General features: G+C 46.3%; 1 protein-coding gene across 5 annotated transcripts in view; it reads left to right on the forward strand.

Annotated features, from left to right (window-relative positions):
* The window catches only part of TRIO (trio Rho guanine nucleotide exchange factor), a 357,836-nt gene that overhangs the window by 180,123 nt on the left and 151,964 nt on the right, over positions 1-25,749 (forward strand). For all 5 annotated transcript variants that reach the window (XM_085001718.1, XM_021077143.2, XM_085001720.1 and 2 more), the window contains exons 10-11: positions 9,550-9,672; positions 21,928-22,119. In XM_085001718.1, coding sequence (XP_084857844.1) covers positions 9,550-9,672; positions 21,928-22,119 — 315 coding nt within the window. The remainder of the gene's footprint in view (positions 1-9,549; positions 9,673-21,927; positions 22,120-25,749) is intronic.

Consider the following 25,749-nt stretch of genomic DNA (forward strand, 5'->3'; position numbering starts at 1 on the left):
ACTGTTCCCATTTCGTCACAGGGAGATCAAGCCAGGAAGGGCCTGTAGGCTGCACAACTTGACTTGATGCTTGGGGAGTGGGGGATGGGATCCCACCTGCATTCGAAAGAGGGCTCTGATTGCAGGGCGCAGAGGGCCATGTGAGATTCCAGGCAAAGAGATGGGCTCAGTTCCATCGTGGCCTCTGGGAAAGTTGGAGGTGGCGGGGTGGGAGGAGTGTCTCAGAGAACAGACGTGAAGGTCCACGGGGCAGCCGTCTGTGTTTTATTCTCTGATGTTTCCCAAGGATCTGGCATAGTAGATGCTCAGTATTTGCTGAATGAATGGATGAGTAGATGAAGACATTTAAGGAATTCCCCACATTTGCTAAGTTAAGATTACTTGGACTTAACAGCCTCTCCATTTATTCTGGAGTGCAGGTGGGTTGGCCTTGTATTAGAATCAAGTCATTTAACTGGGAGATCTTCGTGTAGGAACCCAGAGCTTTGATTGATGTTGTCGAGGTAGGGGTGGCTGAGGAGAGAAGAGGTAATTTCAGTGCATGGGAATTTCAGAAGTCTGTGAGATCTTTAAAATATTAAAGATTTTGGCCACTTGAATACAGGTGGGTTTCAGGTCCACAGAGAAGCTGTTTCACAGTTCCATCAGGTCCTAGGCTGTTAGCCTCTTGCCAGTAAAATCATCCTTCTGTGATGCCTGACACAGAGGTCCCACCTGAACGGGGATCTAGCTCGTAAGGGAAGGTTCCTGAACCTCATTTGTCCTTCACCCATTAATTCAAGTCAGAAGAGGGATTTTTCTCATCCCACTCTTCAGAATCACTCTACAGCCCTAGCTATTTAACATTCGCTTCTCTTTACGTTCCCACGCTCACCATTCCAATCTGCCTCCTGATAAGGATGTTTAGAGGATTGCCATCTTTCCTGAGAGTTTCTCAACTAGAATTAGGGTGAGTGGTTAGGGGTTGGGAAAGTTGCTGGGAGTAGCTCAAGGCTGACTGTGACCTTCCTACTGGGTTTGGAGCCAGCTTTCATGACCTTTTGTCATAGGAGTACAGAGGAGACTTGAGTGTCAGAGTCATCTTGGTAACCAAAGCCCAGAGCAAGCTGACAGTTCAGTTGGGGAGGCAGTTAAAAGGTGGGAAAATGGACGAGTCTCTTTTCCACAGCGGACGCAGTCCAGGAATGCAGGGTGCAAGAGCCAGCACCGCCAGCCAGGGAGACAGGAATTGGGAGCCCAGGGGACCAGGGTAGATCAGAAGCGAGCAGGGAGGGAGGTCGTCAAGCCCTGGAGGACACGCACACTCAGGGGTCAGGGTGACCAGGAGCTGGTAGAGCCGTGAACAAACCCCATTGTTGAGTGCCAGTCATCCCGCCAGGTCCCCTAGGAAGAAGGTGCCCGGGGATTAGCTGGTCAAGGAAGACTGCCTGCCTGTATACCTGTGTGTGCACATGTATTTCTGCAGTTCAGAACTAGACCTAAGTGATACATAACATCTGCACGTGCTTCCCAGGTAACTTCTGGACACATCAAGATTTTTCTTGGACAACTTTGGACTATTCTATATTTATTTCCAAACTAAAAATGGGAAAAATAATTTTTAAAAGTTTAGGAAACTGCTAAAAAGACCAACTCCTGTTGGTAGAGTGATGGTTTGGCTGGGGTTTGATGGGAATATCCAAGGTGAAAGTATATGAATAATAACCTACCTACCTTCTTTCCACCCCCTCCCTTTCTAAGCTTCTTTGTTTTCCTTAAGAAGTTTAATGTACTTATGTAACTAAAGTCAGGGTAATGTTAGAAATGATTTATATATTTTCTTAGAAGATGGATGGATGATGTAAAAGTTGAGAAAGCTGCCAGCCTCTCTGTGAGCCCTTCTTCCCTGATTTTGCCTGTGCTCCCTTCCAGTCAAGAAAGTGTGTGCAGAGCACACACTCTCATGGGAGTTAAGTGGAAGTCGTTCTTACAATGCAGGGTGTTTGGTTCCGTGTCATATGTTTGCTGTGTATAACTTGACTGAGGTTGTTTTTTTGTTTGTTTTTTGTTCTTTAAGTAGCTTCTTTTCCCAAATGAACATTAGGCTTACTATACTTTGGAATGTTCTGGCAACCGTTTTTTTTTAAAGGCATTGCCATATTTAGGCAATTATATTTTTAGAACAAACTTAATTCTAATTTTAAAATACAATGAGTGAAGAAACAGAGGGTTTGGCAGCACTGGAGAGAAAGAAATGTGGGAGGAAACCATCATTATCGCCTGGCAGCTGTGAATGCTGGACGTAAAAGGTTCCTCCTCAATCCCCCAAAGCCCACAGACGCGTGTTAAATTTTATGTCTGTTTCATTTCACTGTAAATGGTATGCCACGAACATCACAGAACTGGAAGGCAGAGACCCTTGTGATCATCTCAGACTAGTCCCTTCATTTTCCAAGTTGAAACCCCCAGACTGAACAAAGCTGAGGGGCTTGGCTGGAGTTGCAGGAAGCCGAGTGGTTTTTTTTTAACTGCCTCATTGCTCTTGACCTGAGAAGGGTGCGTCCCTTCTGAGCTGATCACAGAGGAAAACTAACATCTTCTTGAGAAGGAATGTGTCAGTGGGGCTTCTCAGGCCCAGGGAAGGGGCTGTTGAAGAAGTTACAGTTGCCCATCACTGCAAAGGAAAATGGCTACTTAAGGAAACTTTTGAAGTGTCTTCACATTTTTTAAAAATGATTTTTATTTTTTCCATTATAGCTGGTTTACAGTGTTCTGTCAACTTTCTACTGTACAGCAAATTGACCCAATCACACATACATATATATATTCTTTTTCTCAAATTGTCCTCCATCATGCTCCACAAGTGACTAGACATAGTTCCCAGTGCTATAAAGTAAGATCTCATTGCTTATCCATTCCAAATGCAGTAGTTTGCGTCTATTAACCCCAGATTCCCAGTCCATCCCAGTTCCTCCCCCTACCCATTCTTCTCCAAGTCCATGAGTTTCTTTTCTGTGGAAAGGTTTATTTGTGCCATATATTTGATTCCAGATAGAAGTGATATCATTTGGTATTGTCTTTATCTTTCTGACTTACTTAGTATGAGAGTCTCAAGTTCTGTGCATGTTGCTGCAAATGGCATTATTTTGTTCTTTTTTATGGCTAATGTCCTCACATTTCACCTTTCTGCTCACCATCACATTCACCTCGGGAGTGGCTGAGGGGAATGGAGAGGGCAGAGGGAGAGCTGACTTCCAGCCCCCAACCACCCCCAGCTCAGCCCTTCAACTGCCCAGCCTGTGTTCTCTGAGCGTGGAGGTACAGCCTGGCCTCCCTGGAGAGGGAAGAGCACAACCAAGACAGTGGTTTAGGAGAAAAATATGATGTACACATTCAGGAGAAAAGTCTCAGGCGGGCGGGATAGCTTGAGCATGTGGATTCCTTTTTCTCTGTTTTTTAACTTTGGGCTAAATGTCCTTAACAGCATATCCTCCTCACACCAGCCTTAACAAGAGTTAAGTTCTCTAAGAGCAGCCTCCTGTTTGGCCTCCCATTTAAGGTTAGCAGATTTCACATATGTCCCTTAGTTGTTCCATCATCCTTTGGTTATAGTCACTAAAGTACCATTGATTTGATAGTCAAGAAAGCTCTAATCTAAATGCTTTTCTCAGGAGCTCTAATTTAAAACCAGAGCTGGAAACACAGTACGCCCATTTCTAGACTGACATCCCAGGTGATTTAAATAACAGCCAACAGGTTGAACAAGGAAGCAACTAAAATAAGGGAAACTAGGTTAATTTTGGTTTTATAGGGAAGATAGGGTAGGGCAGCGAGAAAATTCATATTTTGTAGCTGTAAGATCTGGTTTTATACAAAAAAGAACAAATTCATAATATTTTAGAATTACCTTTTTCATTTCCTTCATGTAATCATAGTTTTTAAAACCGAATATAGAATCAGAGGAGCTAATTGTTTCGTTTTCCTGTGCTTAAAATCTGATGTGGTGGGTACTTTCTTATGACAGAAACCTTCACTATGTATTGTCTCTTTAGAACAGTAGCTAAAATTAACAGATGTTTGTATGTTTTCCTGGAATACTCTTTGCATCCAGAGTTCCCATAAACATAGACTAGCTTAATATGCTCTTTGTGGTTTTATGTCAGAGGTATAGTTTTTATGACAGCAAATCCTAATGCTGGGACTCGAATGGTAGAAGTATCTTAAATGTTTTCCTATAGTATTTACGATCCATAATGTAACACAGTGTAGTAATGGGTAAATGCTGATGTTTGGAAGTGAGAAGACCTATGTTTGAATCTCTTTTTTCTAGGTGTTCTTTCTTGGACACTTAACTTTTCTGAGCCTCCATTTCTTGCTTATCAGAGGTAATAATAAAATCCACTCTTTTGCTTGTAGCCTTGGGGACAAATGTGTGGAATTAAGAATCTCCCAAAGGTGAGAAAGATAACAGAGTGCATCCACTGTGATACACAGCACTCTGGCGGTGGCTGGGCAGCATCCCCACCCTACTCCCACCCCCGCAATCAAGCACGTGGAGATTTCTGCAGCCAGATGTACAAGGCTCACACTAAGGGGCCCATCAAGACTATTAATAGTCTCAGGCCAGGTCTTACTGCCAATGAATTTTAGTGACCAAGTGTTGAAAAAAGATTTGACATTTCAGAGCTGTTTTAGCTTTTTGTGGATAAGGGGTTTTGGACGTGTACTGCCCCCCCAAACAGCACAGAATGATCATAAATGATGCCAGGGGCGATGCCATGGTGCATGGGGATGGCAGAAGGCTTCTGCTAAGTATTTGAAACAAATATCTCCAGCTTTTCAAAGATAAGTGTCATTACATTGGTCTTCATCTTGCATGTTGTAGAGACTCAGGCCCTTGAGAATCAGTTTCCTCTTTGACGAGGGTTTAATATTTATTTAATCACGTTGTTAAATAGTAATTACTTATAGGTAGTAGTCTACAAAACATAGTCAGTACTGAGGAGTTCCTGTCGTGGCTCAGCAGTTAACGAATCTCACTAGCATCCATGAGGCCGCAGGTTCAATCCCTGGCCTTGCTCAGTGGATTAAGGATCTGGCGTTGCCATGAGCTGTGGTGTAGGTAGCAGATGCGACTCGGATCCTGCGTTGCTCTGGCTATGGTATAGGCTGGCAGTTGCAGCTCTGATTTGACCCCTAGCCTGAGAACCTCCATATGCCATGGGTGTGGTCCTAAAAAGACAAAACAAGCAAACAAACATAGTCAGTATTGGGCAGTGGGGGCTTATTACAGAAAACCACTTTAGAGATAGGGTGTTCAAGACCGTCAGACCCGGCCACGTGAGTGGGGTAGATGGCACCAGCAGCCAGTTCCTCAGGCGTGTGACCCAGACTGGGTAGTGTTTGCTGGCTCACCTCCCCCCGTTTTGCGGTCTATTGTGATAGTGTTACCTCGTCAGAAGTAATTTGCCCTGAAGCCTGAGCTGATCTGAAGCAAAAACAGCTCTTGCTTTTTATATCTCCATACAACAGCCGTGCCACCTTGATGGGAAAAGGCCGTGTAGACTGGAGCTTAAGAGAATGGACCCTGCTTCCTGGGTCCAGTCCACAGACTGGCTGTAGCACATGGTAGCTGGGGGCCCCGGGCTTCAACTGTGAAGCAGGGTCATGCTATGCCCCAACCCAGCTCTCGTAAGGGTGGAAGGTGTTGAGTGAATCAGCACCTGCCTCAGTGGCTGGTGCTCAGACAGCAGAGCAAGTGTTAGGTAAGGAAGGAGCATCGTCATCCTTGCTGTTGTCTTGTTCAGCCTTGTAAGGAGATAAATTGAACAGTCTGTGAGATTTCCTGCCTTAGATGCTGAGACAGTTATCTATGTTTGTGTTTTTTTGTTTTTTGTCTTTTTAGGGCCCACACTTTTAGGCATATGGAGGTTCCCAGGTGAGGGGTATAATCGGAGCTACAGCTGCTGGCCTATGCCACAGCTACAGCAACGCCAGATCCGAGCTGCGTCTGCGACCTACACCACAGTTCAGGGCAATGCCAGATCCTTAACCCACTGATCGAGGCCAGGGTTCAAACCCACAACCTCACGGTTCCTAGTCGAAATTCGTTTCTACTGTGCCACTACGGGAACTCCGGTTATCTGTGTTTTAAGAGTTGGGGGCTCACTTTGAAATGACCTTGACCTTGGGGCTTGGTGGTACCCATTGGAGGGCACTGATGTACGGAGGAACCAGCTCACCTGTGTCCTCTGAGCAGGGAGGAGGCGGCGGCAGCCTTCTGGCCTTACTCCTCTGCCTAGGAACCAAGCAGCCCGCAGGAAGGACCAGCTCCCGCCCTTTTCCTGGAGCCAGCAGAGAGCAAGTCCTGGGCCAACGTGGTTGTTCTTGGGTGGAGGTCACAGCCAGTCAGGGAGGAGCCCCTGATTTGCAAATATTTTATGTTTTAAATGGTAAGATCCCACGAGCTCGTCTTCCAAATGCTCCTTGGACATGTCTAGTCCATTATTCAGGATTCTTTGGCCATCTGGGAAATGTTCTCAGACTTAAGAGAAGCAAAAGCCTTAAGGGGAAGTTTGGTTTTGAATATGAGCTAGATTTCATAATTGTCTGCTACTGTTTTTAAAAAGTGCGTGGAATTTGTACATTGTTCCTTGAATTACTTTCATGTTTGTAGGAAATATAATTTCACCTGGTATTTATAATTCTGTCTAAAGGAACATCTAATAAAAGAAAAATTGTAATCCATTTGTAATCCTGAGTGGTTGGTTCATAATAGCTGTTATTTCCAATGTATGCTTCCTGAAACATTTTTCTTTTGCTTAAAAAACAAATTTTTATTTTTTAAAGAAGGCTATATTTTGCTTCCTCTAGCACTTTCTACAAATAGTGTTTCTTTTAGAAATTGTGCCCTTATTTCAAGTCTGTATTGAGTGATCAGTAATCATCAGGTTTGCTGTTTACCAAACCTTGATTTTTCTTTTTACAGTACTTTTGAGAAATATACAAAACCTACTATAGGCGTAGATTAAAAAAAAAGTCTCCTAGCCCTTTCTGCAGATGTGACATGGACAGAGCATGAGTGCACTTGTTTATCTCTGATCTCTTTTCAGTCTTAATATAGTTGATCTTTGTCTTCTGCCTGGTACTGGCCTCATGCCCAGAGGCACATTCCAATAATTGTATCTGTTCTTTAAGTTGAGATATTTTGAAGTTGCCATTGGGCATTTCTTTAGGAGTGAAATGGGACCTGCATTTTATAATATGTACTGAGAGACTGTCATACCAACAAGTCAGCAGCTAGAAGTCAGGTAGTGCATGTGGCAGTACTACATACTGGTCATACTGAATGCTCTTTCTCTCTTTTTGATCTCAAGGAAGAAAAGTACTAAGTGTGCTATTTAAAATGCAATGGCATACTCATTGCAAAGAGCTTAACATTAGATGGAAAGTGCCACGTTCCAGTTTATGGGTGCCGATGGCATGTGTGCTATGTTCTTGCCACACGGGATGTTGAGGTGCTAGATGTAGATGTAATTGACAGCTCCCAGCGTTCCAGTCCCCCCTGAGCAGCTACGAAGCTGCAGCTCAGAAAGGATAGCCTATGTCTGTGGTGCAGGGAGGCTAACATAAAGGGTAAACAGGGAGCTTTCAGGAGGATGGAGGCTGGGTTGATGGATGGAATACGAAGAGATCCAGTAGGAGTTACTCTGACAGTGCGACCCTGCTGACTAGCCGAATGGTGGTGTTGACAGAGAAGTTCAGGTGTGGACTCTAGTAACAAGGTAAACTTACACCTTTATCCTGAGCCCTCACTGCAAGGCTTGACCTCCGTACCCCGCCCTCACGTGGGCGTGCTCACACACACATACTTACACTCACACTTTTGCTCATTCTGCAAGGACCACTGGAGGTTTGTTCAGGTTCTCAAGCCTTTTTATTTACATGAACTACTGCCTTTGCTCAGCGCTATGCAGAGAGGTCCTTCAGTCAGACCAGAAAGATCACTGATTTGGAGCAGAGAAGGACCAATCCACTTGTCCCTGGATGGCAGGCTCTGGCTTTAACAGTTGCCTCTTGCTGTCTGTCAGCACAGCTGATCTCTCTACAGTGCAGGGAACAAAGGGCGAGGGATTCTTTTTATAGCAACGAACCTCAAATGAAGGCCCCGTTTATTTATTTTTTAATTGAAATAGAGTTGGCATGCAATACTAGGTGAGTGTCAGGTGTACTGTGTTGTGATTCAACATTTGCATACATTATGAAATGATTACCATGATAAATTTAGTATCCACCTCTCCTCAAACAGAGTTATCACAATATTATTGACTATACACCTTATGCTGTAAGTTACACCCCCCAACCCTACTGCCTCTTTCATTTTGCTGTTAGTGGAGTAGTGTGTCTGGTCCACTTCCTAGCTGTCTGGACACTGTCCTAGCTGTGCAGCCTTACTTAGTTCTATAGTTCAAAATCATCTTGATCTCTGAGCTTAGTTACCATGGTTATAAGCTGTAACCTTGCTGTAACCTCGAGGTGGCCTTCAGTAGTTTTGCAGCACATTAACAAATGTCTTCAGATATTTAGATAATAATACCTTTTAGTTTTTAGCTAAAGACATTACTGACTTAGTTTTTTGCTAGTTATCCCGTCTCCATCAGAAAGAGACAAAGTGTGTATTTGATGTAGTGTAAATCTTTTGTTTGATAGTGTTTTGCAATTTTTCAAGTACGGTAGTCAGTGAACTACTCAGTCCCAACTGCGAACATGAAAACATTGGATTTGAGTTCTCTTGTGATGTAGTGGATTAAGGATCCTTGTTGTCACCGAAGCAGCATGGGTTGATGCCCTGGTATGGGTTCGATCCCCGGTCCTGGGAACTTCCACATGCCATGGGTGTGGCATCTCCCCCCACCCCAATAAATAAGAGCATTGGGTTTCCCTGCTTTACTTTTACTCCTTTTCTTTAGTGTGAATTTCAACTAAGAACTTACAAGTAATTAAGTTCATGCAATGCTTAGCTTTCACAACAGCTTAGTTTATAGAATAAATTATCTTCAAAGACTAAGACAGAGGCATTTAAGTGTTTTGTTTTCCTGGGTTTTACTTAAATGTTTTGAGTCTTCTCAAGAGGAGAAAAACATTAACTCTGTAGTTAAACTTGAATTGCCTGCTGTGAAGTTTTGAGCCTTATAATGGTGTTGAATTAACCCGCTCCTCTGTGGCTTGGTAGCCTCTGTCTTATGCAAAACCAGGCAGTTTTGGTGGCCCAGTCATGCCTAAAGTGAGGTGAGATTTAATTTAATCATGATTTCATGCAAGGTTTATACATGGATAGATTTGCACTTTTAAAGTAAGAGCTTAAAATCATGGTGGGAAAGCTGACAGAAGATGTAATTTGTTTTAATTTCAACATGTTAGATTAATGTCCCATTGCTCCCAACTTCCTTTTCTCCTGTGCTTCTTGTTCTTACAGAGTTTTGGTAATAGATGTATCTTCAGAGGATGGCCTAACACACTGAATAAAGCAGGCATTGTTTTTATGGCATCTGTATCTGTATTTCATTACAGGTGCTGGACTGGATTGAGAACCACGGAGAAGCATTTCTGAGCAAACATACAGGTGTGGGAAAGTCTCTCCATCGGGCCAGAGCTTTGCAGAAACGTCATGAAGATTTTGAAGAGGTGGCACAGGTAAAACAATGGCTTTCACTGTTTCCTCCCGCAAATGCCTAAACTTTGAATTAGTTTTAACCCCATCTGAGCCGAGTTAACATTAGCAAGGCGTGTTTGAAGGCGACTCAGAGATGATGCCCAGATTTCAGAGTGAAGCTGTCATTGCCTGGGCAGAAAGATGATTTAGTCAGGTGATCCTTTTGTAAAATATAATGTTCTTAAAACAGAAAAATGTCTTCGGAGTTCCTATTGTAGCTCAGTGGGTTGAGAACCCAACACAGTGTCCCTGAGGATTCAGTTCGATCCCTGGCCCCAGTCAGGATCTGGCTGCGGGCTGTGGTGTAGGCTGGCAGTTGTAGCTCATTCAGCCCCTAGCCTGGGGACTTCCATATGCCACAGGTACGGCCATAAAAAGAAAAAAAAAAAGAAAGATGTCTTGGATGTTTTTGCCATGTTTATTGTTCCAGGGTCTGTTGACGAGTTTGTGAAATTCCAATTCATAATCAGAGAATAACAGTCCTACTTGCATTTCTGTGATGAAGGGCCAGCATTTCTTGTCCCTTTTCTGTTTCTTTCAGTATATGTGCGTCAGAAACAGGAGGCAGGGGATATGGTATGTTCAGAGCCTGGGATTTGTGGAGTTTGAATGTTGGCTCAAGCTCACCAGCTCTGTGGCTTTGGAAAAGTCTCTTCACCTTTCTGAGGTTAACTTTCTTATCTGATAAGTAGGCACATTGAGGGCTGCTTGAGAGGAAGCAAGGTGTATAATGACATGATGTAAGGTAGCCGGCCCAGGTCCTTCCCACAGCTCGCTATTGTGTGGTGAATGTGCCTTTCATTTGTTTTGTATTTTAAAAAAAAAGATAAATGAAGGTGGGATGAAATATGGTATCATATTTTATCATGTGTAATAATATCATCTATAATATTAAAGAGATAAGTATATTTATAATTATTTTTATAACATGATATATAAACATGGTGCTGTAGGAGCTAGGGTAAAAGTTGTTTTACTTTTTATTTTTTGTTAAAATTTTTTTATTTTTTTGCTTTTAAGGGCTGCACCTGCAGCACATGGAACTTCCCAGGCTAGGGGTCTAATCAGAGCTGCAGCTGCCGGCCTACACCACAGCCACAGCCATGCCAGATCTGAGCCACATCTGCAACCTACACTGCAGCTTGCAACAATGCTAGATCCTTAACCCACTGAGCGAGGCCAGGGACCGAACCTGCATCCTCATGGATACTTGTTGGGTTCATAACCTGCTGAGCTACAACGGGGACTCCCAAAAGTTGTTTTAAAAAGAAGTTGTAGAATGGTTCCAAACTGAGACGCATTATAGTATAACTGAGAAACATCAAAGTCTCAACATCGAGAAGAGGGAAATGATAAAATGACAGCTGCGAGGATGACTCCTAGAAAGACAGCTGACTTCACACCAGTAACCACAAATTCTAGAAGACAGTGGGATGGAGTCCTGAGGGAAAGTAACTCTGAACCCAGAATTCTGTACCCAGTGGAGCTACCATTCAACAGTGAGGCTGAAATGTAGACCAAGACTGAAAGGGTTTACCATTCTAGTACTTGCAGAACAACTGAGGTGGGTAGTTTAGTCAGAGTAGTGGAAGCTCCCACCATGGTTTAAGATCCACCAGTGCAGGGACTTTGTTTTGTTTGCTTCTCTGTCACTAGCCCCTACAACGAGGCTGATGTGGTGCAGCTGAGCGTCCACCAATATTTGTAGAATGAGTGAAGTGAATGAAAAGAAAGGATGAGAAGTCTGGGATCCATAATGAGCATAGAAATGGGTAAATGTGTTTGTATTTAGGCAAAGGCAGTGTATTTGAGTGGGGGGTCGTTAAAGACTTGACAGAGAGAAGTAGCAGTGCCCTTGAACAGAGGAGGTGGAGAGGTGGCCTGAGGAGGATGGAAAGAGGTGTTGTTCGTCTTAGATTTGTAAACTCAGGTGTGCATGTTAGTATTTTTGAATGACCACTAAAAGTACAGGGATAGAAAACACTGCTTCCCATAAGTATAAAGGGAACAGGAATGCAGAAAACCAGATAAATACAAATTCATGGAAGTAAGTCTAAGGGAAGCAAAAAGAAGGAGAACAACAAAAATCATGTTAGGAATCACAAAACAAGATATCGTAAGTAAGTTGTCCCTAAAGAGCAGCAATTACAGTAAATGCAGAATAGATTTACTTGTTAAGCAAAAGATTGTCTGCTTGAATATTAAAAAAAAAAATCATGCTGTGTATTGTTTTCAAAGGCCACACCTAAAACATAAATACCCAGAAAGTTGGAAAGTATATAAAGTATTAGAGGAGGATTCACTGGGCACATATTAACCAAGTGAAAACTGATCTAGGAATATTGGTATTAAGCAAATAGACTTGAAGGCATAAATAAAAACATTATTCAAAGTAAAGCGAGCCTTCAGTTATAAAAAGGAGCGGATCAGCATACATCTAGCAGTTAAGTCTCAAAATCTGTAACATAAAAATAAACAGGAATAAACCTCAGCAATGTCTGTCCGTGGGTTTTACACAATAGATGGTTCAGCTGTCCACTGGGTTCAGAAGGGAACTGATGTGAGACAGCGTCATGAGATAAGAAAGCAAACCGTACTTCAGTCCTGAACAGTGAAAATGCCTTTAAAAAGTTACCCATTTCCCAGTCTTCATATGTAAAGTAAAAGTGACAGCCCGGCCTCCCTGCTGTGGAAGAGGTGGTGTATTTAGCAGCCTTGCTGAACCCAGGGTATGTCTCTGGGTGTTTCTTTTTATGTTACATGTGATCGCCCTACTTACACTTGCTGGAAAATATTTTGCCTTCCTCTTGTAGCAGAAGAAATGTGGAAAATGTGCTCGTATCTCCCTTTAATTTTTCTATAAGATAAGGTATCTCTATAGCCCTGTAGTTTGAGGATGGGTGGGGAGTTTGGATCCTCTGAGCGAAGACTGGGCACCAAAGAGTCTAAGAGGCCTGACAACAAAACAGCTAAGCCCCAAAGTGGGGCTCCCGCCCCAAGTAGTCTCTTCATCCGTGACCTTGGGCTCAACCCCCTGGTGCCTGCCTCTCACCTCCCTGAGCCTGTGCAGTGTGGAGGCCTGGTCTGCTGAGCGTCCTCATGTGCAGCGCCCCGTGGGTCCCCTCCTCCAGTTCCCATGGTTCCTTCTGTTCTCAGTTAGGGAAGCCTCTTCCGTGGCCAGCCTTGCTGTCTTTTCCTGGTAAATTCCACTTCCTCAAATCCTAGGTGACCGTCAGAGCTGTCAACACAGGGACCCATGGGGCAGCAAGAATCAGACACTGTCTTCGGTGAGAATATTTCTGCCTTGAGGTTTCTGGGGTGAGCCAGGGGTTGAAGCAGCACCTTTTACTCCTGGTTCAGAGAAAGGGAGGGACTCATCTGCTCCCGCCTCTCCCCAGCTGGGTTTCACTCCTTTCTTGTCATCTTTGGTGCATTGCTCCTGGGATTCTAAGGGGTACTTGATCTGCTTTCCTTTAAGTTGAAAGTCCTTAAGCCCAAATCTGAGCCATGCATGAAAAAACATCTCTTGTTCACTTTGCAAACATCTGTATCCAGTTTCTCTCCCTCTAGTTTTCATATAATCACCGATCGTGTGCCATACATTCTGCCAAGCACTGGGGGTGGGGCGCAGTAGGCCAGGCCTAGAGCTCCCGATGAGGTGTGGCTACCTGTCAGAGGGCCGGGCATTTCCCACTGTGTAAAACCAAGACCTGGAAATTAGAATCCAGTTTAGTGATGAAGAAAGAAGAGGTGGGAGTTCCCGTCGTGGCGCAGTGGTTAACGAATCCGACTAGGAACCATGAGGTTGCGGGTTTGGTCCCTGCCCTTGCTCAGTGGGTTAACGATCCGGCGTTGCCGTGAGCTGTGGTGTAGGTCGCAGACGCTGCTCGGATCCCGCGTTGCTGTGGCTCTGGCATAGGCTGGCAGCTACAGCTCCGATTAGACCCCTAGCCTGGGAAACTCCATATGCCGAGGGAGCGGCCCAAGAAATAGCAAAAAGACAAAAAAAAAAAAAGAAAGAAGAGGTGGTTAGAGGCAGGCCTGGGTAGGGCAGATGGGTCTGCTGAGCAGCGCGGCTACCTGGCCTACAAGGCTGGAGTGAGGGCCCAACCGGCCAGGGCCTGGGAGCCCCGAGCAGACACCCAGCCTCTCGTCTCTGCCGGCCTCTCTCCTTTGCAAACATGCCATGAGGTGGGGGTGGCAGGGACAGACCCCAAGCGAGCTCTTCACCTTGAACCTGGCAGCGCCCTCATCTCCAGTTTCTGCTCTACCACCCCACCCCTGCCACCAGCCCCACTGCCAGGACCTGGCCCTTTAGTTCTGGCCTCTTTTCCTAGCATCTCCAGCTTCTCTACTCTTAGTTCTTTGCTTCAGGCATGAAATATTTACATACTCTCCCCTCTCTTGAAGAATGGCGCTTAATTCTTCTGTATTTTTTAGATACCAGTTGGTTTTGAAAGAGTGTTGTGCCACTTTGCTCTGCCTCCCCAACACCCCTCTGACTCGCAGTCCAGCTTTATGTGACTGTGGCTGATAAAACTCCAACCAGTAGGCAGGCAGCATGGTGCTTTTGCCCAGAGCCAGCACTCAGCAGTCTGTCATCCTTGACTGTGACCTGGGGCCAGCCACCCATGCACATAACCCCCACCCCCACTTGCTGCACAGTGAAAGTCTCTGATCCTTTCTGTCCACACACACGTGATGTCCACCTTGTGTGTGTTGAGAGGTTGGAGACGGAGCTCTGGAATCCAGGCATGCAGCCATGGGCAGGGGGATGTGAGCATCACTGGACCACTTCTGGCCAGTTCTGAGTTCCCTCCGTTGCAGAGTCCCCCAGGCGGTCACAGAGGGACTGCCCTACGGAATAGGGACAGTTAAACACAGTTGGGTCGGAAGGGGCCCATAGGACCTGAAGAGAGAGCATGGACTCTTATTGGTAGCTCCCCACCCTATTTAATAGAGCGCTCCAGGCTGTGAGGTGGCTCTGGAAGGCACTAGGCTTTGCTAAGACCACTTGCAATAGATGTGATCTAGACAAACAGCGGCCTGGCTATCGAGCCAAATTACACTTTGTGTTCATAGCTTCATTTGTGGAAAGCTCTCAAGCTCTTCCCAGAGAAGAAGATGACATCGGTCTGCTGAAGTGCAGGGGGTGTGGAGTGAATGCTTTCCACAGCTTTCCTTCTCCACCCTCCTGTCTCTGACTGCTTTCCGCCCAAAGTAAATACAAGTCTTAGGGCGGAGGAAGAGCAAAGGTCATATTTTAGCTTTATGTATTTTTTTGGACAGAATGGCCTTTGGAGGCACTGAAAAATGGGAACGGAGGCGTCTTTAGTACTTAAGAAAGAGGCTTATCTCATTTTCTGAAACATACAAAGGTCAAACAGATTTTGGGTCTAGGGAGAAAAGATTTCCTTTTCACAGTGAAGTTGAAGGTGGTTTAGTGTGTGTCTTGGGGTTGTATTTTAAAGGATCCTTTGTAAAATGAATTCTAAATTGTGTCCAGTTTTGAGATTTTGAATTGATGTAATGAATTTTTCTTAAAGTCAACTTCTTCAAAAGTGGCAGGATGAAGTAATTAACAGAGATTCAAAAAGGAAGTGGTGAAAGTCGGACGGTTGAATTCATTTAAAACATACTAAGTATAGGTTATTCTGTAACAGTTGTAGTGTTCTGAGAAGGAGGAACCGGAAAAGAGCCTCGTGTTTACTTGGTGGCGGCATGTCGTGGAGCTAATGCGACTTCTGCAGCCCCCCCGACTTCACTGCGGGGGAGGGGGTGTCTTGGGCTGTTTCAGACCCTGCTGCAGCCACATTAGGAAGCACTGGACCATTTTTGCACACGGTTTGGCAGAGCCAAGAACATCCTTGAGGCTACTCTGAAGATCCGTTCCTTCTTTATGTTGTACACTGATTGTGAGTAGATGAATCCTATTGAATGAATCTTTGCTAGTGAGTTTCTGGGACATGACAGTTGCTGCCACATTGGATGTTCATGCAGGAGTTTTAAAAAAGAAGTTAAAAATGCTTTGCACATGAAACTTTTTGCAAATGATTGTGGGGAAGAAAGATGGTCTTTGACAGTTGTCTCCTCTTTTACCTTCTAAGTAGTCATCCAAGTTAATGTTCCTTTGTAGATTTAGAAAGCACCGAATACAGCAGCCAGTAAAACCAAGAAAACTCTGGTTCAAAGAAGACGCTGGTTTCGAGAGCACAGATTTCTTTCATGTGAGCAGTACTCCTCTGACGTAGCATCCTCCCAGGGGGGCCTGCTCTCCTGTCAGCTGGTCCTTTGGGATTCAGATCATTTTCTAGAGACATAACCTGTCACAAAGTTGTTCTCCAGGAAGCCATTTCTGTCAGCAACTTTTCATACGTGCCATGTAATTATCTTGTCTTCCAGTACAAAAAAGTGTGGTTTTCAGGAAAGCAGACCTTACACGCTCATTCTAGATTTTCAAAAGCTAAGCAGGCTGGTTCTCTAACCCCTGGCATCGCTCCTGAACTCATTTATCTTTTGCGAGGAGGATGCCCTGAGCACAGCACGTGGGCTCTTGCAGTGTGCTCAAAATTCAGGCCTGACGTGGGTTCTCCTCCTTTCTTGTCTTTTCTGAGATCAGGAAACCCTGTCTTTTTTTTAACCAGGTTCTGAATACAGCCTCTGACTGTCTTGGGTAAGACCCAGGCTGTAGCTGCTGTGGATTGTAGGAGAGGAAGGTCTGATCCTCTTCTGAGAGGCTCTCGTGGTTTTTGAGTCCTAGCGATTATGAAGTTTTAATTTACTTCTCAAGAAAAAGAGGAAACTCTTTGGGCTCCCGCCCTGGCCTACCCTGGAGTGTCTCCGTCATCATCCCTGCAGAGATCAGTACCTCACTGCACAGGCCAGGAGCCCTGTGCAGGGGAGAACCCTCGGGAGGGAGAGGGGCTGGTGGTCTCCTGTAACTCCTTTACCAAACACCCCCTCCCCACTTGAAGTCTCAGAGTCTGTGACTCAGTTTGCCCTTCTGAGAGGACCCGTGGCTAAGGCTCTCCTGACTGGTGGGCGGGTTCCTTCCCCTCTGTGTCCCGGTGTCCTAGTCACAGGGCCGCTGTGGGCACAGAACAGGTCCTCCCTCATCAGTCTGCTTATGAACACACGAAATCAATTTTGTCCCTGGCAAAAGGAGCCAGGGCAGGTTCTGCGCATGGGGAGGCTTTGGCCTTGGGTTTCAGAGAGGCCCCACTGACCCTGACTCCCCCAGCTCCTACTGCTGTGCCCAGGGGAAGCCACCAGGCCCTTCGTACTGGCTTGTTGTCCTCGAGCATAAAATGAGAAGTGAGACAAAGCAAATGCTGTCAGTGTCTCACGAAATTCAGAAATGCAATTCTTACTTTGGGACATTGACTTAGTGTCTTTACCTGCTGGCAAAGAGGTAGAAAGCTTTCAGAAGTGTAATGCTTAGCTGTTGGGAGGCACTGTCACCTGCAGATCCACTTACCAAAGACGAGAAGTAAGCAACTTCATGGCTGTAGTGACAGTTGTTGAGAAAACCGGATTCTGCTCTTAAAAATGTATGTGTGCAGCCTAAAGCCTGGTACTCTGCCTGCTCCACCCACACTGAGGTCCCATGATGCTCTGCTCGGAGCTGCTGGGCATAGCTCTGGGGGAGGGAAGCCTGTGTTCCCTAGAGCCACTGTCCCAGACGTGTCACTTCCAGTGCAGCCTCTGCTGAATAGAGAGCCTTAGTGGGCACATGTGTGCAGAACCTGTATGGCAGGAACGTGGATGCTGACAGCGGCCCCAAGCCACAGCCACGAGGGCTGTCTCTGGGCCCCACTCTAGGAGGGGAGGACTTGGGGACAGCCTCCGGGGAACATGCTCAGAAACCGGTCCCTAGCTGGGGGCTGTTTTTAAAAAATCTGTGTGTGCATATATACACATATATTTTTAAGAAGTTTTTAGACAAATTTTGGATTTACAGAAGAATGGTGAAGATGATAGCGGGGTTTCATACCTGTGCCCAGTTTCCCCTATTAGTAACATCCTTCATTAATAGGATAGCTTGTGATACTAATGAACTAATATTGATCTGATATCAATATTACATAGTATTATGTGAATGTAATTTTGAACCTGTATTGTTAGGATTAATGACCTAATACTGACTAACTGAAGCCCATACTTTGTGGAGGTCTCCTTAGTTTCTCCCTGTTCCAGAGTCCCATCCAGGATCATGTGGCATTTAGTCGTGGTGCCCCCTTAGGCCCCCTGGGCTCTGACACCTTCTGGTCATTGGTTTTTTTTTGTTTGTTTGTGGGTGTTTTGTTTTTTTTTTTTTTGTCTTTTTAGGGCCGCACCTGTGGCATGTGAAGGTTCCCAGGCTAGGGGTCTAATCGGAGCTGTTGCCACCAGCCTACGCCAGAGCCATAGCAACATCTGCAACCTACACCACAGCTCACAGCAAAACGGGATTCTTAACCCACTGAGCAAGGCCAGGGTTCGAACCCGCAACCTCATGGTTCCTAGTCAGATTCGTTTCTGCTGTGCCACGACAGAAACTCCTGGTCATTGTTATTTTTGTTCCTGTTGTTGATGGCATCTTCACTCTTCCGCTCTCACTGCTGCGCTGTTGTGATTCTCATCGGTAGTTTAAGCTCCTCCCTCATTCATCCACAAGGAGGGGTAATTGGCTGCAGCCTGAGGCTGCGGTCCCCGAGGCGGCAGCAGGACAGGGCTTAGGCTCAGGCCCCAGACGTGAGAGTCTTTCAGTCTCGTCACTCGGAGGCTCAGAGGGGGTTTGCCAGTCTGCGTGGAGGGCTTCTTGTCCCTGTCACTGCTGGCAGGTTGCCAGACTGCCCCGCAGGGGATGTAGATACTGGGGCTGCACAGGATAGGGAGTGGACATTTGTGAAATCTGATTGTGTTGTTCTAGAGCTCTTGAAGTGGGCAGTTCAGTGTCTCTGCTAAGTTATCACTTAGGTGCCGGATGGGTCACAGCGAACGTATATAGACTTAAACTGTGTTTTTTAACTGTGTTTTCAGGTTCTGCAGTCAGATTGAGAACTGACTGTGCTTTTCAAATTATTTCACATAATCGATTCCAAAGAAGATGGAAAGTGTACACATAGCACTTTCCTGAGTCCGGCCATGTTAGTCTTAAGGGATTCTTTGACGTCCCTCCCATCATTTCTAGAAAGAGTTCTGAAAGGCCCTTCGTTAGTAGAATTGAGACCATTCTCATGAGACTTGGGTAGTACCGAAAAGTCCTCAGAAGATGGTTTTTCAAGTAGACAGGGAGAGGGGGGTGACTGTCAGCCTTGCAGTGTGAGCAACAGGGCTGCACAGACTCTGCTGTGGGGACCCACATGCTGAGCAACAACTCCCTGGGCGCTTGTAAGCCCGGGTCCTGAGTCAGACCTTGGGGAGTCCTGCTTCATCGCCTGCTGGCCTTGTCCACTGAGGCTGATGACAGCCTCCTTGCTTCAGGCTCCTGATGTGTAACGGGGCTGTGGTTTGGGTTGGATGGCCCTGTGTGGGGAGGCCCCTAGACCTGACGCAGAGTAGGTACTTAAGATGGGGCACATGCAGAGCAGGGGGCAGTCAGCCTGTGCTGGTGGTGAAGAGCAGGCCCCCCCCCACCCCCCACCCCCATCACTGGGCTTTGTTTTCGCTTTTAAATCCCCTATCAACGCTGCCCCACCTCCCGTCCCCTGCCTGCCCAGGGTGGGCTGCTCCGTCCCCACCATGTTGTCACGCTTGGGACATGAGGGCACACCTGCCCTGTAAGTGTGCGTCAGTGTCATCGTGGCTGACATCACCTCATGCCCATCATACTGTATGTTAATACCTGCTCTAAAATTGATTAAACTTGCAGGCATGTTGGAATTAGAGCACAAAGAACTTACTTTCCCTTGAACTGTTGACTCTAATGAGCATCTCCTAAAAAAAAGGACCTTTTCCTGTACAACCATGACACCGCCATCAAAATCAGATAACTGGCCCTCAGGCCCTGCAATGTCCTTCGCAGGGAAGGGATCCAGTGAGGAATCATCTGTGACGTTTAGTTGTCACATGTTAGTGTCCTTCAGCCTGGAGCTGCTCCTTGGTCCTTCCTTAACTCCTGGGACCTAACATTTTGGAAGATTCCAAGCCAGTTATTTTGGAAAATGCTTCTCACTTTGGATTTGTCTGGTGTTTCCTCACAATTATGCTCTGGTTCTCGGCAGGTGTGTCACAGGAGGGCTGTCATGTCCTCCTCACACCAGCCCGTCAAGTGGCGTAGTTTAATGTCCTGTTGATACAGGGTTCACTTTGACCTCTGGGTTAAGGTGTGTCTGCCTGATTTCTCCCTTGTAGAGGGAGTTGTCCCCCCTTCATAATTAGTAAGTGCTTTGGGGGAAGGTGCTATAAAGATGCTCTTTGTCACCTAGCCCTCCTCACTTGTGTCAGCTAGAACTTGTGGTTTCCTGCTGAGTGGATTGGGCTCTGTGGCCATCACCATTTATGCCGATGCTCAGGTTGTCCCTCACATGGCAGCATGCGCCTTCCCAGCCTGGCCTCTCCGTCCTATCCTGTCCACACTGTCTTTGGCCTCTCCTTACATGGGGCACAGTAAGATGTTGTGGTGCATATTATGCTCCATCCCCCACCCCGGAACCCACTGTTTTTCCCCTGAGCCCTGGTTCCCTCCGAGGCGGGTAGGGCCTACAAGTGGGGATCGGGTCGCAAGCAGGCTTATTGCTCCTGGGCCACCACTGGGCCCTCTTGGTGGATCGGGGCAGGGGAACGAGTGTGAGTGAGTGTGTACATGCACGTTTACACATTTGTCTATTGAAACCACATATTCACATTATTCCCCCAACTCGAGTCCAGTGGCCCAGGGTTAACTCCGGTGGTCCTCTCTGCGTATGTGTGACTCCCTTCTCCAAACCAAGAAACCTGCCTCTCGTTATCCTTAGTGTATGGCTTCTGGGGTTAATGCCACTGGAAGTCCAGTCTCCACCTGGGAAGCTGCCCACTGCAGGGGTGCCCTGTGCCCCTTGGGGTTCAAACTCCCTGCAGGGGCACCCTCCCCACACTCCTGGCCACCACCGCCTCACCCAGGAGATGCTGATCTGCTTGGCCGTGGGACTGAACTGCTGGGAAAGGAGATGGAGGATGGATTTAGCCTGTTTCTCAGGGGGAGGCTTCTCGGAGACCTGAGTTCTGTTCTTTCCTGAACTGGGCCTTCCAGCCTGTCCCATCCGCACCCCATCCCCAGACGGCAGGCCTCTCCCTGGTGGTTCCCTTCAGCAGTGCTGGGTCTCTGATATACTTGTTTATTTGAGGAACCCATTTGCATCCTTTCATTTATCAACAATTAAAATGGAATAATTTTCAGGAGTTCCCTTTGTGGTGCAGTGGAAACAAATCTGATTAAGAATCATGAGGTTGCGGGTTCGATCCCTGGCCTCGCTCAGTGGGTTAAGGACCCAACATTGCTGTGAGCTCTGGTGTAGGTCACAGATGCAGCTCGGATCTGGCATTGCTGTGACTGTGGCATAGGCCAGCAGCTATAGCTCTGATTCAACTCCTAGCCTGGGAACCTCCTTATGCTGTGAGTGCAGCCCTAAAAAGCAAAAAATAAAAATAAAAGTAATTTTCAGAGTATATTAGACACTCATTTACACTTAATTCTCAACTTTTTAGAACTCTGGCTGCTTTATAACCATTATCATTATCATTTCCTTTTTGTTAAAAAAAAAATATATTCCCTGGAGTAGAAAAGAGATAAGCACGGAATTACTGATAAGTAGAAACACATGAAAAGAGACAGCAACTTATGTTTGTTTGCACGTTAACCTTTTCACTGTCTCTTGGGGAATTATCATAAAGCAGTATATCATACTGAAAGACACAAAACTGGAACTCTCCACTCTGTCATAAAACTGGGAGAAAAAGTGAAGCAGGCACTTGCGGCTAAGTTCCGTCTCCTGGCCGCGTGGCAGCAAAAAGCTGAAAGCCCTTTATGAGTCACGGGCCAGCCAGCAGCTGCCCACGGGTACCCCATCACCACTTCAGACATGTAGCGGCCTAGAAGAAGAATGGAAAAGGCTGTCCTGAATCCTGCAATCGTCTCTTCCCATCCCATCTTTCCGTTTGATTTACAGGAATAACTGGGGGCATCACACACTGACTGTTGCCGAGAGTTACGGCTCCCAGACTGGCCAGTTTGATTTTCATTCACCTCCTGTGTCTCTGAATGTTCTCTCGTGCAGAACACGTACACCAATGCGGATAAACTACTGGAGGCGGCAGAGCAGCTGGCTCAGACTGGGGAGTGTGACCCAGAGGAGATCTACCAGGCTGCCCATCAGCTGGAGGACCGGATACAAGATTTTGTACGGCGAGTGGAGCAGCGGAAGGTCCTCTTGGACATGTCGGTGTCCTTCCACACCCACGTGAAAGAGGTGAGGAGGCGTCCGAGGCCAGGCCGGAGCCTTGGCTGGAAGGGCCTTGAACACCCTGGGAGGACTGGGGACGGTTGTGATGTGAGACCGTGAACCAGAGGTGGCCAGCGGGGACACGTGGTCCATTTGCACTGGTGGGAGCTGAACTGGCCTTGTTGCCGGCTTCCTCACCACCTGGGTGCATGTGTGCCATTGCAGAGGCGACATCTGCCAGGACGGACCGTGAGGCTGGGGGTGGCTGGGGAGCTGTGGATCCGGAGGGGACCAGGGAGAACAGGAGGTAAAGGGGATCCCGTTACCTTGGAGAGCAACAGGGCTCGCCCAGTGTATGTGGCAGGAATCGGCTCCGTGCACGTTGCGGTTGGAGCTGTGGCACTTCCTTTCTGCCAGTCAGCCTGTCACATGCTGAAGTCACAGCCACCTTCTGTTTTTATCAGGCTGTGTGGCTATTCTCAGATCCTCGTGGAAGTGCATTGTACATGTTGAACTTAAACATACCAAAGCCAGCATGGCCTTACTTTTAATAATATTAAAGCTACTCTCATAGGCAAGCTCTTGCTGATAAACTAGCCTCAGAATAAGAAATAACATGTTACTTGGTATGTGGAAAGCAGGTGGGTATTAATTATGCCTTATGTATATGTTATTCTTAGTGAAAATCCTAGAAAAATTACAGTCGAAGAAGGTGTTATATAGCTTTTCAGATAGAAAGCTTTATAATAAAAACTAAAGTTTTCAGTAGGACTTCAAATTGAGTAAGGATGTCAACTTACTGCTTCTTATTTCTAAGGAAAAAAGATTCTCCATTTCACAGCTCTTTATAAATTGGATGTGAGGGGCCCTTTTAGGTTATGTGGGGTTAAGTTCCTGAAGGCTGTGGTAAAGGCTAGGAAGCAGGATCTGGAAGAGTGAGACTGGAGGGGCCTCGGCCTGGCCTGCCTTCTTTAAAGGCTTTATTGATCAGGGGCCAATGAATTTGTTTAAAGGAAAAGAGCTTCACTGCCAGGTCCAGGATCTTGGTCAGTCAACCCTTGACCTGGCCGTTTGTAGCATGAAAGTTTGCCTCCAGGTGTACCACCCCCACTTCCACCTCTGAAACTTTGTGAGCCCAGGAAGATAGCTTAGAAGGCATCTTCGGCAAACTGCTGGGACCCTGAGCCCCTTCTGCAAAGGGGCTGGTGCTTGGTGGGCCCTGGGTGGTTGTTAAAACTGAAAGCTGCTTTACTAACACCACGACTAAAATAAACGTCAGAGTGATTATAATGAAACTGTTTTTCCCAAGGACACACGTTAAGTGGACGTTGGTCCATGGCAGTGTCTGATGCCCGGTGCACATGTCACCAGTTCTTTACTCCGCTCCAATCAGGCCGCAACCAGCAGCTAGTCTCCTGGCCTCTGTCCATTCTCTCCCAGCCTCCTGCAGCCCTGCCCCTGGGAATATAAATTTGAGTAGGACAGGCCCTTGCTTCTGAACCATCAGTGATGCTTTGTGGGTGTGGAGCACCAGCCTGACATCCCACAGCATCCACGTGGTCTGGTCCACAGTTGGATGTACTGCTTCCCTTCACTTCCCCAGGCAGAGTTAGCAGTTCTCCCTATATCTCTCTAAAACTTTCTTTGTAGCACCTGTTCTAGCACTTGTCTCATTTTGGTATAGTTGTGTGTTACTCCTCTTTTCCATTAGTATTGGTATGCTGGCTTCTCTTTCTCTTATGCTTTTTACACCCTAAATGAGAGAGAGAAGATGATGTGTGAAAATGCAGATTGTGTTCATTGGGCTCTGACAGACAGAAAGCAGCCTGGACCTTCTGGAGGGAAGCGTGGTAGGTGGCGGCTGGCGTTCCTTATTCGGGCTGCAGGGGGCGCTGTGGCCCTGGGAGGAACAGGGAGGAAGGGCTGGCTGCCTGGCAATGTTGACACACTGAGCTGAGGGAAAGGGCAATGGCAGGGCAGCAGGCCTGTTGTCTGGAGAACAAGCAGGTGTTTGTAATAGGATGTTTGTGTGACATGCCTTCGGAATATTTTTTAGCAGGATTTGTGAAGATTTAGCTGCATTTAGGACCCAAAAGGCTTTTCCCATGAAGCAGAATTTATGACTTACATCACCTTTCCACCTTTGTTACGGTTCTCAAAACGCAGGCACTAAAGGAAACTAGGAAGAAAGCCTTCTACAAAAACTGTTCTTCAGAGACCATTGGATTTTGTAACATCAACAGCATTTTTAAGCAGAAGCTCTTACAGTGAAAACATTCCAGGTAGCAAACTGTAGAGTCTATCTGTTCACTGGATTTGGAAATTCACTGAAAAGGGAAAATGCATTTTGTTTTCTCGACTTAACGCTGTAGAAACCAATTGTACATGTGAAATTTGTAAACTAAGGAGAGCTTAATTTTGTTTGAAAGGTTAAGTGGTTCACCTTTCCTTTTTGAGAATTTTCAGCGCATCCATTCTTCTCTTTTTATGTGAAAGACCATCACAGTAGCAGAGAAACTGGTAGGTTTACCATGATTTGGTTCCTCCTAAACGTGTGCCCCCAGAGTGACCTGGCCCAGGAGGGATTTGGTGACAGGTGGAGGGGTGCCCAGCAGGACACACAGATGCCGGGGGACTGGGAGGGCAGACTTTTAGGGACGCTGGCCACACTCAGAGCGGACTGTCTCAGTCTTCCCCGCCTTCTGCTTGAACTTCCTTTTTTAGCCCCAAGCATTTTCTCGGTAGATTTATTTGTCCCTGACTAGCCCCAGAATCTTCCTCAGTCTCCCCTTCTCTCCTTGAGGGTTTGCCATGAATGCCCTCAGACTCGCAGAGTTTTATGCAGGAAGGAGTGGTGTCTCCAGTCATTGCATTTAGAAACAGGCCATTGGAAGAAAACTCAGATTCCTTTAGAACGAATTTCATTACAAATTTTAAAACAAAATTAAAAATGACAGAAGAGCAAAGAGGAGGAAGTCATGCTAATTAAATGTGTTTTCATCAAGTCACTAAATATTTTAACATATCAGATGAGTAAAAAATTGCTGAACAGTTTAAGTTATTGAAATTAATCTTTCTCAAACAGACCATACAATTTAAAATTATACAGAGGGAGATTGGAAAAGCAGCTTGCCCTTTTTCATTTAGGCAAATGTACGAAGCTTTTTAGAAGTTAACTGTCAAAGGCGCTGCCAACAGGGAGGTCAGCCTTCTTCGCTCCCAGGTGTCCAGCAGTGGTTTTATCTCTCAGTTTCTATGGAGCGTAGCTCTCTCTTTTTTGCAGTAAATTTCTGGCTCTGTGAGAAGCAAGTAATACAAAGGTGATCTCATGAACAGCCAGCTTTGCCAAGGTGCCAGATCAAGGTGTTATCTGCCCAGCCTTGGCTCAGGTGTTCTTTTCAGGTCACACCTGGAGGAAGGTTGGTGGCTGTAAGTCTTACCTCAGACCAAGCGGTTCAGTGTGGAGATATGGGACCGCACTGTCTTACCCCCAGAGCACAGAACATTCAGGGCTTGAACACGGGAAGAGACAGAAGAGGAAACATTGTTGACCCTTGAATAGCATGGGTTTGAACCAGGCAGGTCCACGTGTACGTGGATGTTTTCCAGTCGTAAACTCTGCAACACTGTGCTCTCTGCAGTTGGTTGAATCTGTGG

This window comes from Sus scrofa, chromosome 16, assembly GCF_054392235.1.
Source record: "Sus scrofa isolate SSC_HxYL_T2T_F1_AM1 chromosome 16, Sscrofa_HxYL_maternal_Yorkshire_Landrace_v2.0, whole genome shotgun sequence".
NCBI lineage: Eukaryota > Metazoa > Chordata > Mammalia > Artiodactyla > Suidae > Sus > Sus scrofa.